Below are 14,726 nucleotides of genomic sequence, written 5' to 3'. Positions count from 1 at the left end.
TTGTTCCGCATGTGTATGCTCGTGTAGAGCTGGTAAGACTGGATTTTGGCCACGAGCATAGAAGAATGGTAGGCCTTCCTCCCAAAGGAGTCTAAGGTTCTAGAGTCCTTGCCCGGGGGCGCCGAAGCATGCTCCCTAGAACTCTTAGCCTTCTTTAGGGCCAGATCCACAACTCCAGAATCATGAGGCAACTGAGTGCGCATCAGATCTGGGTCCCCATGGATCCGGTACTGGGACTCGATCTTCTTGGGGATGTGGGGATTAGTTAATGGTTTTGTCCAGTTCACAAGCAATGTCTTTTTTAGGACATGATGCATGGGTACTGTGGACGCTTCCTTAGGTGGAGAAGGATAGTCCAGGAGCTCAAACATTTCAGCCCTGGGCTCGTCCTCCACAACCACCGGGAAGGGGATGGCCGTAGACATCTCCCGGACAAAGGCCGCAAAAGACAGACTCTCGGGAGGAGAAAGCTGCCTTTCAGGGGAGGGAGTGGGATCAGAAGGAAGGCCATCAGACTCCTCGTCAGAGAAATACCTGATGTCCTCCTCCTCCTCCTCCCACGAGGCCTCACCATCGGTATCAGACACAAGTTCATGAACCTGTGTCTGAAGCTGTGCCCGGCTCGACTCCGTGGAACCACGGCCACGGTGTGAGCGTCGAGAGGTAGACTCCCTCGCCCGCACCGGCGAAGCTCCCTCCGCTGACGTCGTCGGGGACCCTTCCTGGGAGGCGACCGCAGTCGGTACCGCAAGCGGCACCGATGTCGGAGACCTCACCCCGGGCAAGGGGCCAGCCGGCGCCTCACTCGACGGTACCGGAGGCGCAAGCACCCCCGGTACCGGAGGGGAAGGGCACAACAGCTCTCCCAGGATCTCTGGGAGAACAGCCCGGAGACTCTCGTGCAGGCCGGCTGTGGAGAAAGACATGGAAGCCGATGCAGGTGTCGAAGTCAGAGTCTGTTCCGGGCTGTCCAAGGTGGAGCGCATCGACACCTCCTGAACAGAGGGTGAGCAGTCCTCCCGGTGCCGATGCCTACTGGGTGCCGACTCCCTCAGCGACCCAGAGCTCTCGGTACCGACGCGGGAAGGAGACCGGTGTCGATGCTTCTTTGACTTTTTCAAACAAAGCATGTCACCGGAGCTTCCCGGTACCGACGAGGACGACGTAGAATCCAGCCGTCGTTTCCTCGGGGCCGAGGCCGAAGAAGGTCGGTCTCGGGGGGGCTGTACCGCAGGAGCCCTCAGGGTAGGGGGAGACCCACCCGAAGGCTCACCGCCACCGGCAGGGGAATGGACAGCCCTCACCTGCACTCCAGTCGAAGCACCACCGTCCGACGACATCAGCACTAATGGAGGTCCCGGTACCACTGACGCCGATGCAGCCTTCCGATGTCTCGGCCCAGACGATGCCTCGATGCAACCGATACAGTCGCGGCTGAGGGCGGAGGTTTTGACGCTGTCGACATCGACGCACTCGATACTCCCGGTGCCGATGCCGACGAAGAGCCCGAGAACAAAACGTTCCACTGGGCCAATCTCGCTACCTGAGTCCTTTTCTGTAAAAGGGCGCAAAGACTACAGGCCTGCGGGTGGTGCCCAGCCCCCAGACACTGAAGACACGACGCGTGCCTATCAGTGAGCGAGATTACCCGGGCGTACTGGGTGCACTTCTTGAAGCCGCTGGGAGACTTCGATGACATGGGCGGAAAAATCACGTCGGCGAAATCAAAACTCGTAATTGCGGTAAGGCATCAAAAAGAGGGGGAGAAAAAATTCGACCCGAGGCCTCAAAAGGGCCTACCCCGAAAACGAAAGAAAACTTAACGGGGCCAAAAACTAGAAATACGGGAAGGGGAAAAAGACCGAAAAGCCCTTCTCCGAAATCCCCTTTTTTTTTTTTTTAAAGCGAAAAGTCAAAAGACGCGCGAGGGTCAACTTAAAGAGCGCGAACGGCGCAAACACGACCGTACCGAGCGCGGACAAAAGAAGACTGACGAACACTAGCCGGTTCGGGCGGGAAGACAGCCGCGCATGCGCGGTGCGCATGGGCGCGCGAGGACTAGGAAAGGCCTTTGCTAGTGAAGTTTCCGATTGGAGGGGCTGCCGTGGACGTCACCCATCAGTGAGAACAAGCAGCCTGCTTGTCCTCGGAGAAAAAGTATTATTCATCACCATGATCGATCTTGGGACTCCTGTTTGTCACCTTTGCTGTTGCTGTTTTGGTTTGTGTTTTGCAAAGGTTTTTTTTCTTCTTTGTTGTTCATCACTCTATATGGTCAGTCATTTTTAGAATAGCTTCTACTAATTTGCCCAAAATCTGCATTAGACATACAGCTATATATTTTTCCAGATCACTTCTGGAGAATTTATTTTTAATTGACACTACATTACCTATCCTCCAGTCATCAGATACAATGCTTATTTTAAATTACAGATTACTAGTAACAAGTTAGCAATGTCATGTCTTTTTCAAGACTTGGGTGAATACTATCCTGACCTTGTCATTGCTACCGTTAGTTTGTCAATTTGCTCTGTTATGTCTCTTAAATTTAGTGATGTGTTTTAGTTGCTTCAGTTACTACCATCAAAGAATGTTTCTGGTGTGAGTATGACACTAACATCCTCTTTAGTTAAAGACTGAGTCAAATAAATCATTTTTTTTTTTTGGGGGGGGGGGGGGGGGGGGGGGGTTGGTTCCTATTGCTTTGCCCTTGCTGAGTGCTCCTTTTACCCTCTAGTCATCTAGAGGGGCATAATCGAAAGGGACGTCCTCATTTCGATTTGGATGTCCTCGCAGAACGTCCCAATCCAGGGGCGGACGTCCATCTTTTATTTCGATAATATGGTCAGGGACGTCCAAATTCTTAAATTTGGTCGTCCCTAGATTTGGTCGTTTCTTATTTTCGGCGATAATCGAAACCAAGGATGTCCATCTCAGAAACGACCAAATGCAAGCCATTTGGTCGTGGGATGAGCCAGCATTTCTAGTGCACTGGTCCCCCAGGATACCAACCGGGCACCCTAGGGATCACTGCAGTGGACTTCATAAATTGCTCCCAGGTATATAGCTCCCTTACCGTGTGTGCTGAACCCCCCAACCCCCCCAAAACCCACTACCCACAACTGTACACCACTACCATAGCCCTACAGTGGGTTTCTGGTGGGTTTTGGAGGGCTCGCTGTTTCCTCCACAAACGTAACAGGTGAGGGCTGGGAATAGGGCTGGGCCCGCCTACCTGGAGTGCACTGCACCCACTAAAACTGCTCCAGGGACCTGCATACTGCTGTGATGGATCGGAGTATGACATCTGAGGCTGGCTGCCTTCAAATCCGGGCTAAAGGCCTACCTGTTTGATGCTGCTTTCGACTCCTGACTTGTAACTTTTATCTTCCTTATGTGTCTTTCTGTCTGTCCTTCCCTTATCCTTTTTGGTCCTGTCTGTTTGTCCTGATTTAGATTGTAAGCTCTTTTGAGCAGGGACTGTCTTTCTTCTTCATGTTCAATTGTAAAGTGCTGCGTATGACTGGTAGCGCTATAGAAGTGATTTATAGTAGCAGTAGTATACATGCTGACAATCAATATTTTGAAAGATGTTTTTTTAGGGTGGGAGGGGGTTAGTGACCAATGGGGGAGTAAGGGGAGGTCATCCCCAATTCTCTCCGGTGGTCATCTGGTCAGTTCGGGCACCTTTTTGTGCCTTGGTCGTAAGAAAAACACAACCAGGTAAAGTCGTCCAAGTGTTCGTCAGGGACGTCCTTGTTTCTTTCAATTATGGGTCGAGGACATCCAAGAGTTAAGCATGCCCAAGTCCCGCCTTCGCTACGCCTCTGACACGCCCCCTTGAACTTTGGCCATCCCTGCGACGGAAAGCAGTTAGGGACGTCCAAAATCGGCTTTCGATTATACCTATTTGGACGACCCTGTGAGGACATCCATCTTCCGGTTTATGTCGAAAGATGGGCGTCCTTCTCTTTCGAAAATGAGCCCACTAGAGGGACCTTGTGATTGATCTGAGTGGCAAAAAGATCCAGCGAGGGGGTGCCCCACGCTTGGAAGATCTTGTGGACAACACCCATGTTGAGCGACCACTCGTGAGGTTGCATGACCCTGCTCAACCTGTCGGCCAGACTGTTGTTTACACCTTCCAGATACGTGGCTTTGAGAAATATGCCGTGACGGCATGCCCAAAGCCACATCCGAATGGCTTCCTGACACAGAGGGCGAGATCTGGTGCCCCCTGCTTGTTGGTCTAATACATAGCAACCTGATTGTCTGTCTGAATCAATATGATGTGGTTGGACAGCTGGTCTCTGAAAGCCTTTACAGCATTCCAGATCGCTCGTAATTCCAGGAGGTTGATCTGAAGACCCTTTTCCTGAGAGTGAAGTCCATCTACATGAGCTCCCCACGCCAGGAGGGATGCATCCGTCGTCAGCACTTTTTGTGACTGAGGAATTTGGAATGGACGTCCCAAGGTCAAATTGGAGCGAATGGTCCACCACTGAAGGGAACTGCAAAAGTTGGTGGAGAGATGGATCACATCCTCTAGATCCTCTGTGGCCTGGCACCACTGGAAGCTAGAGTCCATTGAGCTGATATCATAGGTAGGTGTGCCATGGGAGTTAAATGAATTGTGGAAACCATGTGTCCTAAGAGTCTCAACATCTGCCGAGCTGTGATCTGTTGAGACGCTCAAGCCATGGACACTAGGGCCAGGAGATTGCCTGCCCTTGCCTGGGGAAGATAAGCTTGAGAGGTCTGTGTGTCCAACAGAGCTCCAATGAACTCCAATTTTTGAACTGGGACAAGATGGGACATTGGGATAATTGATCACGAAGCCCAGAAGTTCTAGCACCTGAATAGTCATCCGCATGGACCGTAGAGCGCCTGTCTCCGAGGTGCTCTTCACCAGCCAATCCTGTTTAGAAGGAATGGATCTAGAAATCTTAGCAGAGATTGGGTAGCCATGCCGGTAATTGGAGAGTAAAACCAAGGCTGGGTGGACTTCTACGGTCTGCACCCTGATCGTGGCTGAATAGATATGGATGGGCTGGAATGTAAATTTAAAGGAGCTTCGACGTTAGCTTCAGAACTTTTAGTACAGGTACAGTGCTGGGCAGACTTTTACAGTCTGTGCCCTGAGAAAGGCAGGGACAAAACAAACTCGGGTATACATATAATGTATCACATACCATGTAAAATGAGTTTATCTTGTTGGGCAGACTGGATGGACCGTTCAGGTCTTTATTTGTTGTCATTTACTATGCTACTTTACAAAAAAAAAAACCTGCTTTGAACTTTGAAAACTTTATATCTTAGCTACTTTATATCCTAGCACCTTTAAGTTTTCATTTAACATGCTTTATGGTAAGTGTTACAGGATCAACTAATTTTACTGAGAAATTTAAGTATCTTTGAAAAATAGATAAAAATGCCAGATAAGATTTAATGCTGGTAGATGCAGAATAATGCATCTGGGGCACAATTTGCAGGAGTTAATATATTCCAAGTGGGATAACTAGGAAAAGTTCTTGAGAGATTACTTCTTAAACTGGGAAATATTGTGCAAAGACACTAAGCAGTGTTTATGGCTGGCCAAATGTATTAAATTGAAGGCTGCAAGGTGTGAGGATTTATCGGCATGCAACTTGTAGATGTATCATCACAGTAATAGACAAAGTGAAAAACTATTTAAATGCACTTTGAATTTTGTTTATTTAGACAGCAGAAAGTGAATAATGTACAAAGGCATAAAGACTTTTTTACAAGATTAACCCAGTTTACAAATTAGGAGCAACATTCCTTCTATTGCTGAACACAAAGACTGCAATAATCTCATTATTGCTTTTGTTTGTTCCAGTGAAAAAAAAAAATATATATTTTTTTAACTTTCCTTTACTAACTGCCATTTCTAACCACTAATAGATAGTTTTATAAATACAAGATTGGAATGTGGGTATGCTTTTGCTTGAATGAGAGAAATTACAGGAAGAGCATGGTCCCTTCTTAGAACAGTCTGCATAAGAAAGGAACAAAATATGGTATGAGGGGGAAGGGGAAGGAGAGAGAAGAAAGGACAGACTAATTACATAAGAATGTAAGAGTAGCCATACTGGGTCAGACCAATGGTCCATCTAGCCCAGTATTCTGTTCTCCAGTAAGTGCCCTGGCTTTTAGATTGTAAGCTCTTTGAGCAGGGACTGTCCTTCTATGTTTAAATTGTACAGCGCTGCGTAACCCTAGTAGCGCTTTAGAAATGTTAGTAGTAGTAGTAAATCCAATTAGCAGCAACATTCCATGCCACCAATCCTGGGGCAAGCAGTTGCTTCCTCATGTCTGTCTCAATAGCAGACTATGGACTGTTACTACATCCTCTGGCAAAGAGTTCCAGAGTGTAACTATTTGTTGAGTACAAAAATATATTTCTTCCTATTTGTTTTTAAAGTATTTCCATGCAACTTCCTTGAGTGTCCTCTAGTTTTTGTACTTTTGGAATGAGTAATAAAAAAAAATTATTTGATTTACTTGTTCTACACCATTCAGAATTTTGAAGACCTCGTAGACCTCAGTCATATCTCCCCTCATCCGTCTCTTTTCCAAGCTGAAGAGCCTTTCCTTCTTTAGCCTTTCCTCGTACAAGAGGAGTTCCATCCCCTTTATCATTCTGGTTGCTCTTCTTTGAACCTTTTCTAATTCCACTATATATTTTTTGAGATCCGGCAACCAGAAGTAACGCAAGACTCAAAGTGAGGTTGCACCATAGAGCGATACAGAGGCATTATAGTATTTTCGGTATTATTCACCATCCCTTTCCTAATAATTCCTAGCATCCAGTTTGGTTTTTTGGCTGCCACCACACACCGAGCAGAAGATTTCAGTGTATTATCTACAACGACACCTAGACCTTTTTCTTGGGTGCTGACCCCCAAAGTATATTCAGATTATTCTTTCCAATGTGCATCACCTTGCATTTGTCCACATTAAATGTCATCTGCCATTTGTATGCCCAGTCTTCCAATTTCCTAAGGTCTTCCTGCAATATTTCACAGTCCGCACGTGTTTTAACAACATTGAATAGTTTTTTATATCTGCAAATTTAATCACCTCACTTGTCGTTCTGATTTCCATATCTTTTATAAATATGTTAAACAGCACCGGTCCCAATACAGATCCTGCGGCACTCCACTACTCACCCTCCTCCATTGAGAGAAATGACCATTTAACCCTACCCTTTGTTTTCTGTCCAATAACCAATTCCTAATCCAGACCAGAATGTTGCCTCCTATCCCATGACTTTTTAATTTCCTCAGGAGTCTCTCATGAGGATCTTTGTCAAAAGCTTTCTGAAAATCTAGATACAGTACCATCAACTGGCTCACCTTTATCCACATATTTATTCATGCCTTCAAAGAAATGGAGCAAATTGGTGAGGCAAGACTTCCCTTGGCTGAACCCATGCTGATTCTGTCCCATTAAACCATGTTTATTTATGTGTTCTGTAATTTTATTCTTTATAATAGTTTCCACTATTTTGCCTGGCACTGACGTCAGGCTTACTGATAATTTCCAGGATCACCCCTGGAACCCTTTTTTAAAAGAATTGGCGTCACATTGGCCACCCTCCAACCTCCAGGTACTACAGACGATTTTAATGACAGTTTACATATTACTAACAGCATATCAGCAATCTTATGTTTGAGTTCTTTGAGTACCCTTTGATGTATGCCTTCCAGTCCAGGTGATTTACTACTCTTTAGTTTGCTAATTTGGCTCAGTATGTCTTCTAGGTTCACCAATATTTCTTTCAGTTCCTCCAAATCATCATACTTGAAAACCATTTCCGGTACAAGCACATCTCTTACATCTTCTTCCGTAAAGACAGAAGCAAAGAATTCACTGTTTCTCTGCTATGGCCTTGTCCCTCAAAGGCTTTCTGCTTCTGATGTACCTGAAAAAGTTGTTACTGTGAGTTTTAGCCTCTAACGCAAGTTTCTCTTCATATTCTTTTTTAGCCTTCTTTATTAACGCTTTGCGTCTGACTTGCCAGTGCTTATGTTGCTTCTTATTTTCTTCATTTGGATCCTTTTTCCATTCTTTGAAGGACAATCTTTTGGCTGTAATAACCTCTTTTACTTCACCTTTTAACCATGTTGGCTGTCAATTTCTCTTGTTTCCACCTTTGCAAATATGTGTAATGCATCTGGACTATGCTTCCAAGATGGTATTTTTGAATAACGTCCAGGCCTGATTTAGTGTCCTAAACTTAGAAGCTAATCCTTTCAGTTTCTTCTTAAATATTTTCCTCATTTTATTATAGTCATCCTTTCAAAATTTAAATGCCCTTACAGTGGATTTCCTTTGCGGGTTCATCCCAGATAGTAGCTCAAACTTGATCATGTTATGATCACTGTTTCCCAGGGGACCCAACGCCGCAATATGCCCTGCATTACACCAAGGACCAGATCCAAAATGGCTCCCCCTCGTCTGTTCCTGGACCAGTTGCTCCAAGAAACAGTCGTTTATTACATCTAGAAATTTTATCTCCCTGGCACTCCGTGATGTAACATTTATCCAGTCAATATCAGGGTAACTGAAACCACCCATTATTATAGCATTGTCTTTTTTTTTTTTTTTTTTTTAGTTACATTTGTACCCCGCACTTTCTCACTCATGGCAGGCTCAATGCGGCTTACATATACAGGTACTTATTTGTACCTGGGGCAATGGAGGGTTAAGTGACTTGCCCAGAGTCACAAGGAGCTGTGCTTGAAGTGGGAATTGAACTCAGTTCCTCAGGACCAGAGTCCACCACCCTAACCACTAGGCCACTCCTCCACTCCTTTAGCCTGCCAAATATCTAACTTTCTTTTCCACAGTGCCCTTAACGTAAAGCTGTAAATGGTTAAGAGTTAAGAACCAAAGTTTATTTCCTCCAATCTGTCATGACTGGGAATTCCCGTTATAGAATGACAGATTTGCATGGGTTGGCATGGGGCTTCGATGACAACTTCAGAAGCTGGAGAACAAAGACACTGCTGGGCAGACTTCTATGGTCTATGCCCTGAAAATGGCAAGGACAAATCAAGATCAAGTATACATATGTAGTATCACATCATACCTTATGCTATGAGTTTATCTTGTTGAGTAGACTGGATGGAAGGCATAGGTCTTTACCTGCCATCATCTACTGTGTTACTATATAATCCTTTAACATGTAAAACTGAGTTTTTCTTTAGAGAGCACCCTGAACCCCTCCACACCTGTCCTACTATGAAAGGCAAGGTACCCCTGTTACCTGGCAAGGTCCCTCATAGCTTCATCAGTCAGATGGTTCCCAAACAGGCTTAGGTGCTTCAGCGCACATCCTTCCTGCACATAGATAAGACAGGAAAAGCAGTTAGAAAGAGGGCCTCTGTTAATGGATTTCAGCTGTTGCGGTTTGCCAAAGGAAGACCAGTGGCCCAGTCAAAGCAGGCTTTATGCTCAGAGAGAAACAACAGAAACGTGCACTGCTGCATATATTATATAAACCTTAACCTCCTCATTCTCTTTTTTTAATATTTTGTTTTTATGGTAAACAATATGACAAGAGATATTGTGGGCAGGGCTCTAACTCTGAACAGTCTAGTACAATGGTAACAAGTTTTACAAATATCAAATTGTTTCTTCCTAACACCCCCCCTCCCCATTAACCCCCTTATTCTTTACCCTAGCATCTATATGTAAGTGTCATTTGTGCCAAAGATATCACCCAAGGATAGGAAGAGTTCCAATTTTTGAAGCAGCAAAAAAACGGTCACTGTCAGTGGAACTGTTGAATTAACCTTTTGCATCATTCTACATTATGAACCTAACTTCTTACAGACTTAGGCCAAGTCAGCCTGGTCCTGTATTAGGACTCAAGTACACTGCTGACACATCAAGGCTAACAGAGCCAAACAACTGTTCACAACAACCTTTGTTTACTATGCTGGAGACCTTCAAGTATTTTTTCACAGAGAAGGGTGGTGGATGCTTGGAATGCCCTCCCGCGGGAGGTGGTGGAGATGAAAACGGTAACGGAATTCAAACATGCGTGGGATATGCATAAAGGAATTCTGTGCAGTAGGAATGGATCCTCAGAAGATTAGCCGAAATTGGGTGGCGGAGCAGGTGGGGGAAGAGGGGTTGGTGGTTGGGAGGTGAGTATAGTGGAGGGCAGACTTATAAGGTCTGTGCCAGAGCGGTGATGGGAGGCGGGACTGGTGGTTGACAGGTGGGAAATACTGCTGGGCAGACTTGTACGGTCTGTGCCCTGAAAAAGGCAGGTACAAATCAAGGTAAGGTATACACATATGAGTATATCTTGTTGGGCAGACTGGATGGACCATGCAGGTCTTTTTCTACCGTCATCTACTATGTTACTATGTTCATGGACAAGAAATCTACAGCATAAGGAGCCTGGTCCTTGGGCTCCAAAGCCACATCTTGAAAACCTCAGACTGACAGAGTGTGGCATCTGTCAGGTTGAACTGTTTTCTCCACAGTGCTTGAGGTGTCAGGTGTCCTATAACTTTAGGACTAGGGGTAATGTGCGCTCTCTTTATTCCACTTTGACCAGTACTTTACCATCATTTTGGGTGACTCTATATAATTTTGTATCCAATTACAGCAGCTGCTATTTATTTATTTGGATATTATCTAATTAAACAGCTTTCTATTTTTCTAATACCTAAGCCTTGTGTCCTTTCCTCTCACTGATTATAATTTGGACTGTTCTGAATTTGGATTGTGTGAGTGGGAAGTTGTGATCTAATTCCAGAGTGCTAAATTACCATTATTTGTTTATGTTTCAACAATTTTTTATTGATGAGGTCACATGGTGTACAATTCCATCTCAGTCAATATAAATCGTATAACAGCGAAGTCTAGTACACATTACTAAACCTGAAACGTCCATCATCAATGTTTTCCAAACTTTTCTCCCCTATCCCTTCCTTCTTGTCTTCTCCTATATTTATAATGTGTACATGTATAATTACTGTGCAGTTACATAACTATTAACAATAAACTTTTATATGTAACTCCAATATTTATAACTCGTGTTTTACTCAGTGTATTATCCCAACAGTATTTACTGGCGGGTCCTCTTGATATGTTTCTTCAAAGGACTGTTCTCCTATCTAATAATACTCATGTCCCTCTATTATGCATTGAGCATTACCCTTCCCACTCCTATACCCCCTCCCCCCAACCTCCCTCCCCCTCTACTCGCATAAAAGATTCTCTACACATCATGGTTAGTTACCTCTACCTCTGCTCATGCTATTACTACCAGAGTGTAAAATATTGGTTTTGCTTCTTTTGGCACTGTGCTCCTCTTATAATAGGGGCAGATTATGGAGCACTGCGCTTCTCGCTTTATGTGAGATACTGTGTAAATATCTGTTCCAAATTGAAATAAAGGCTTTTTTCTTTGGGGTGCCGCTTGCCGCTCTAGCCTCCCATAACATCAACTCATGACATTTATTCCTCCAAAACCAGATGGTGGGTGGTTCCTCTTGCATCCAGTGCGCCTCAGTATACATTTTTCCCCACTGCGTATGCCTTACCCAGTAATAGATCCATGTTCTTGTCTGATAGCTCATAGGCTCCCCTTTTGTTTAATAACACCCCTCTCCACGAGGGAATTAGTCTGTGGCCTATGAGAGTCTCAAGGTAATTATGGATCCTTTTCCAGAATATTTTCACTTTGATATAACTCCAAAATGCATGCAGAAGTGTATTTCTCCCTCATCTACACTTTACACACTGAGCATCCGGTGCACAGCCAGCTCTTGCTGCCTGTGTTTGTGCCATGTATCCCCTATGTAATATCCTATACTGGCTCTCCTGTAGCTCTGCCCCGCTAACTTGCCTGGGGATATCTTTTATCAATTTTGCAAAATTTACTCCCTTCAATTCATATCCCAGGTCTTTGCTCCAAGCCTCTATGAGTGCTCCATAGTTTCGGGGCAGACAGAGCGACAGCAGGGCCAGGTGCAAACTAGATAGGGAAACATGACCCTGTGCATCCCCTTTTAAGAATTCTCTGAGTTTTTGTCCTAATTTTGTGCCCAGTGCCTCTTGATCTAAGCTGTACCAATAGTGATGTAATTGTCTGTATGTAAAGTGATCTTTGTTAGTTAGAGAAAGTCTCCGCCGTAGGTCTTGAAATGTATACAAACCTCCTTCCTCATTTACTATGTGTTCCATTAGGCTGATTCCCATGTCTGCCCATGTCTTAATTAACCTAGCCTCCAGTCCAGGTGGAAAATCTCCATTCCCCCGGAACGGAAACTGATCGCTAATATTTGGGTTTTGATTCCAAACTGTCATAAGAAAGCGCCAGACCTGTCTTAAAGGTTGTAACAGAATACTTTTCTTACATGTTGGCGGTAAACTTTGTGATTGGGCCTGTATTAGAAAGTTTACATGCCAAGGGTGATATAGTGCCTGTTCCCAACTGACTGGAGTAAATTGTTCTGTATTAAGAATCCAATCCCGAAGGAGCCTCAGTAGATCTGCTTGATTGTACCGTCGAAGATTTGGGAAACCCAAACCTCCCTGCTCCCAGTTATCATATAGATATTCTAATCACATCTTTGATTCCCCCCCCTCCCCCCAATAAGAATTTCCTACATATTCTATTCAATTTCCGTACATCTCTTCGTAATAAGTGTATTGGCATAACTTGTAAAATGTAAAGCCATCTTGGGAATATTATCTTTTTAAATAAGTTGATTCTGCCCATCAGTGACAAAGGCAGATGGTTCCATTGCTCCAAGAAAGATCCTGTATCCCGTAACAGCTTCTCTATATTTAGTTGGTATAATTTATCTACATCCATGGACAGTCTCACTCCTAAATAATGAAAAGACTCATCTGCCCATTTTAATGGCAATTACCATTATTTGTTTAATGTACTTTCCTTTCTTTGCTGTCCCTCTAACGAGGCCTGGTGATTGTGTTTAGTCCCCACACTATTACTACTACTTAACATTTCTAGAGCGCTACTAGGGTTATGCAGCGCTGTACAATTTAACAAAGAGAGACAGTCCCTGCTCAAAGAGCTTACAATCTAATAGACAAGTGAACGGTCGGTCCGATAGGGGCAGTCAAATTGGGGCAGTCCGGATTCACTGAACGGTAAGGGTTAGGTGCCGAACGCAGCATTGAAGAGGTGGGCTTTAAGCAAAGAATTGAAGACGGGCAGGGAGGGGGCTTGACGTAAGGGCTCAGGAAGGTTGTTCCAAGCATAGGGTGAGGCGAGGCAGAATGAGCGGAGCCTGGAGTTGGCGGTGTTACTGGATTTCAGTGGTTGCGGGTTGCTGAACGAAGACCAGTGGTCTAGTCAAGCAGTCCAGACTTCATGTTCAGAGAGAAACGTGCAGTGCTACATGTATCGTATAAACCTTAACCTCCCCATTCTTTTTTTTTTTATATCTATTTTTTTATTGAAAACAATATGGACAACAGAGACTGCGGGTGGGGCTCTTACGCCCAACAGTCTAGTACAACGGTAACAAGTTTTACAAATATCAAATAATTTCTTCCCAATACACCCCACTCCCCATTAACCCACTCATTCTTAGCACCTATATGTAAGAGTCATTTCTGACAAAAACATCACCTGAGGATAGGAAGTGTGCTGGTTTTGATATTTTTTGAGCTGGTTTTAAAGGTCTGTACTCCCTGAAGCAGCAACAGGCAAAACGCTGGTCACTGTCAGTAGGACCACTGCATTAACATTTTGCATAATTGTTTAAGGTAAGTAAAAAAAAATTTTTTTTTTTTTTTTTACACATTTTGCATATTTAAACTACATATTTTTAAAATGCTATTGAAGAAGGGTTTTTTTAAGTGATTCACCCTGAGTTTGCAATTGTGGAGACTTGGCCAGGAGTCCGAGGCTTTTTTTCTCTCTTCCCTTTTTGATAAATGATATAAAACATTTTTTTGATCTTTTTCTGCTGTGAAGTTTATTTTGAAACTTCAGCCGATTTAGACTATAAAGTGCTGTCAGCACTGTGCCATTTTTGCTGCTAGAGATTGACACAGCTACCCCTCTGAAAAATAAAAAGAAGCTCTGCACTCCTACCTGTGACAGATAGCGCACCACATGTTCCATCAGAGGGCCATCTTTGTTGCTTCCGGTAACAGAACCAATTTCCAGCTGGCTAACTATATCATGTGGCAAACTCTTCAGAATTAACTCAATGCCTGTGGAGCCCAGGGCATTGTGGGATAAGGAGAGTGTCTTTAGATGCACTGCTCCTGAAATACAGAATACATGGGGAAAGAATAGAGAGTTAGAGAATAAAAACTATCTCCAGGGGATTGACATAAGGAAATGACTAAGTTATACCAGATATATTCTACCTCAGTGGCAGCTACTCCTGTAAGTTTTTTTTTTTTTTTTTAACATTTTACCAGTCTCCTTTTTGTAAGTTAATTGCTAATGTAGTGGATTTCATGTGTTTACCTATTCCAGTCATTAAAACAAATTTGACCAGATTATGATCACTGTTGTCAGTGGCCCGCACCATCTACTATTCTGGGTGGCTTACAACCAACATACACAAACCTTCAAAACATAATAAACAAAAACATAACAATATAAAATTATAGTTAAAACAATTCCATTGTCCAGATGCTTCATCATCTCTAAATTACTTCTCAAGAAAAGGCTTGCTTTAAAAAAGTAG

The 14,726-nt window shown here is 44.1% G+C and overlaps 1 protein-coding gene across 1 annotated transcript in view; it reads right to left on the bottom strand.

Moving 5' to 3' along the window:
* TONSL (tonsoku like, DNA repair protein) overlaps positions 1–14,726 on the bottom strand; it is a 281,739-nt gene that overhangs the window by 16,333 nt on the left and 250,680 nt on the right. The window contains exons 23-24 of the mRNA XM_030220206.1: positions 14,120–14,295; positions 9,296–9,369 (exon numbers count right to left, since the gene is read on the bottom strand). Of these exons, the coding sequence (XP_030076066.1) occupies positions 9,296–9,369; positions 14,120–14,295 (250 nt within the window). The remainder of the gene's footprint in view (positions 1–9,295; positions 9,370–14,119; positions 14,296–14,726) is intronic.

The sequence above is a fragment of the Microcaecilia unicolor genome, chromosome 1 (assembly GCF_901765095.1).
Source record: "Microcaecilia unicolor chromosome 1, aMicUni1.1, whole genome shotgun sequence".
In the NCBI taxonomy this organism is placed as follows: domain Eukaryota; kingdom Metazoa; phylum Chordata; class Amphibia; order Gymnophiona; family Siphonopidae; genus Microcaecilia; species Microcaecilia unicolor.
This window is presented reverse-complemented; position numbering and strand designations above follow the sequence as displayed.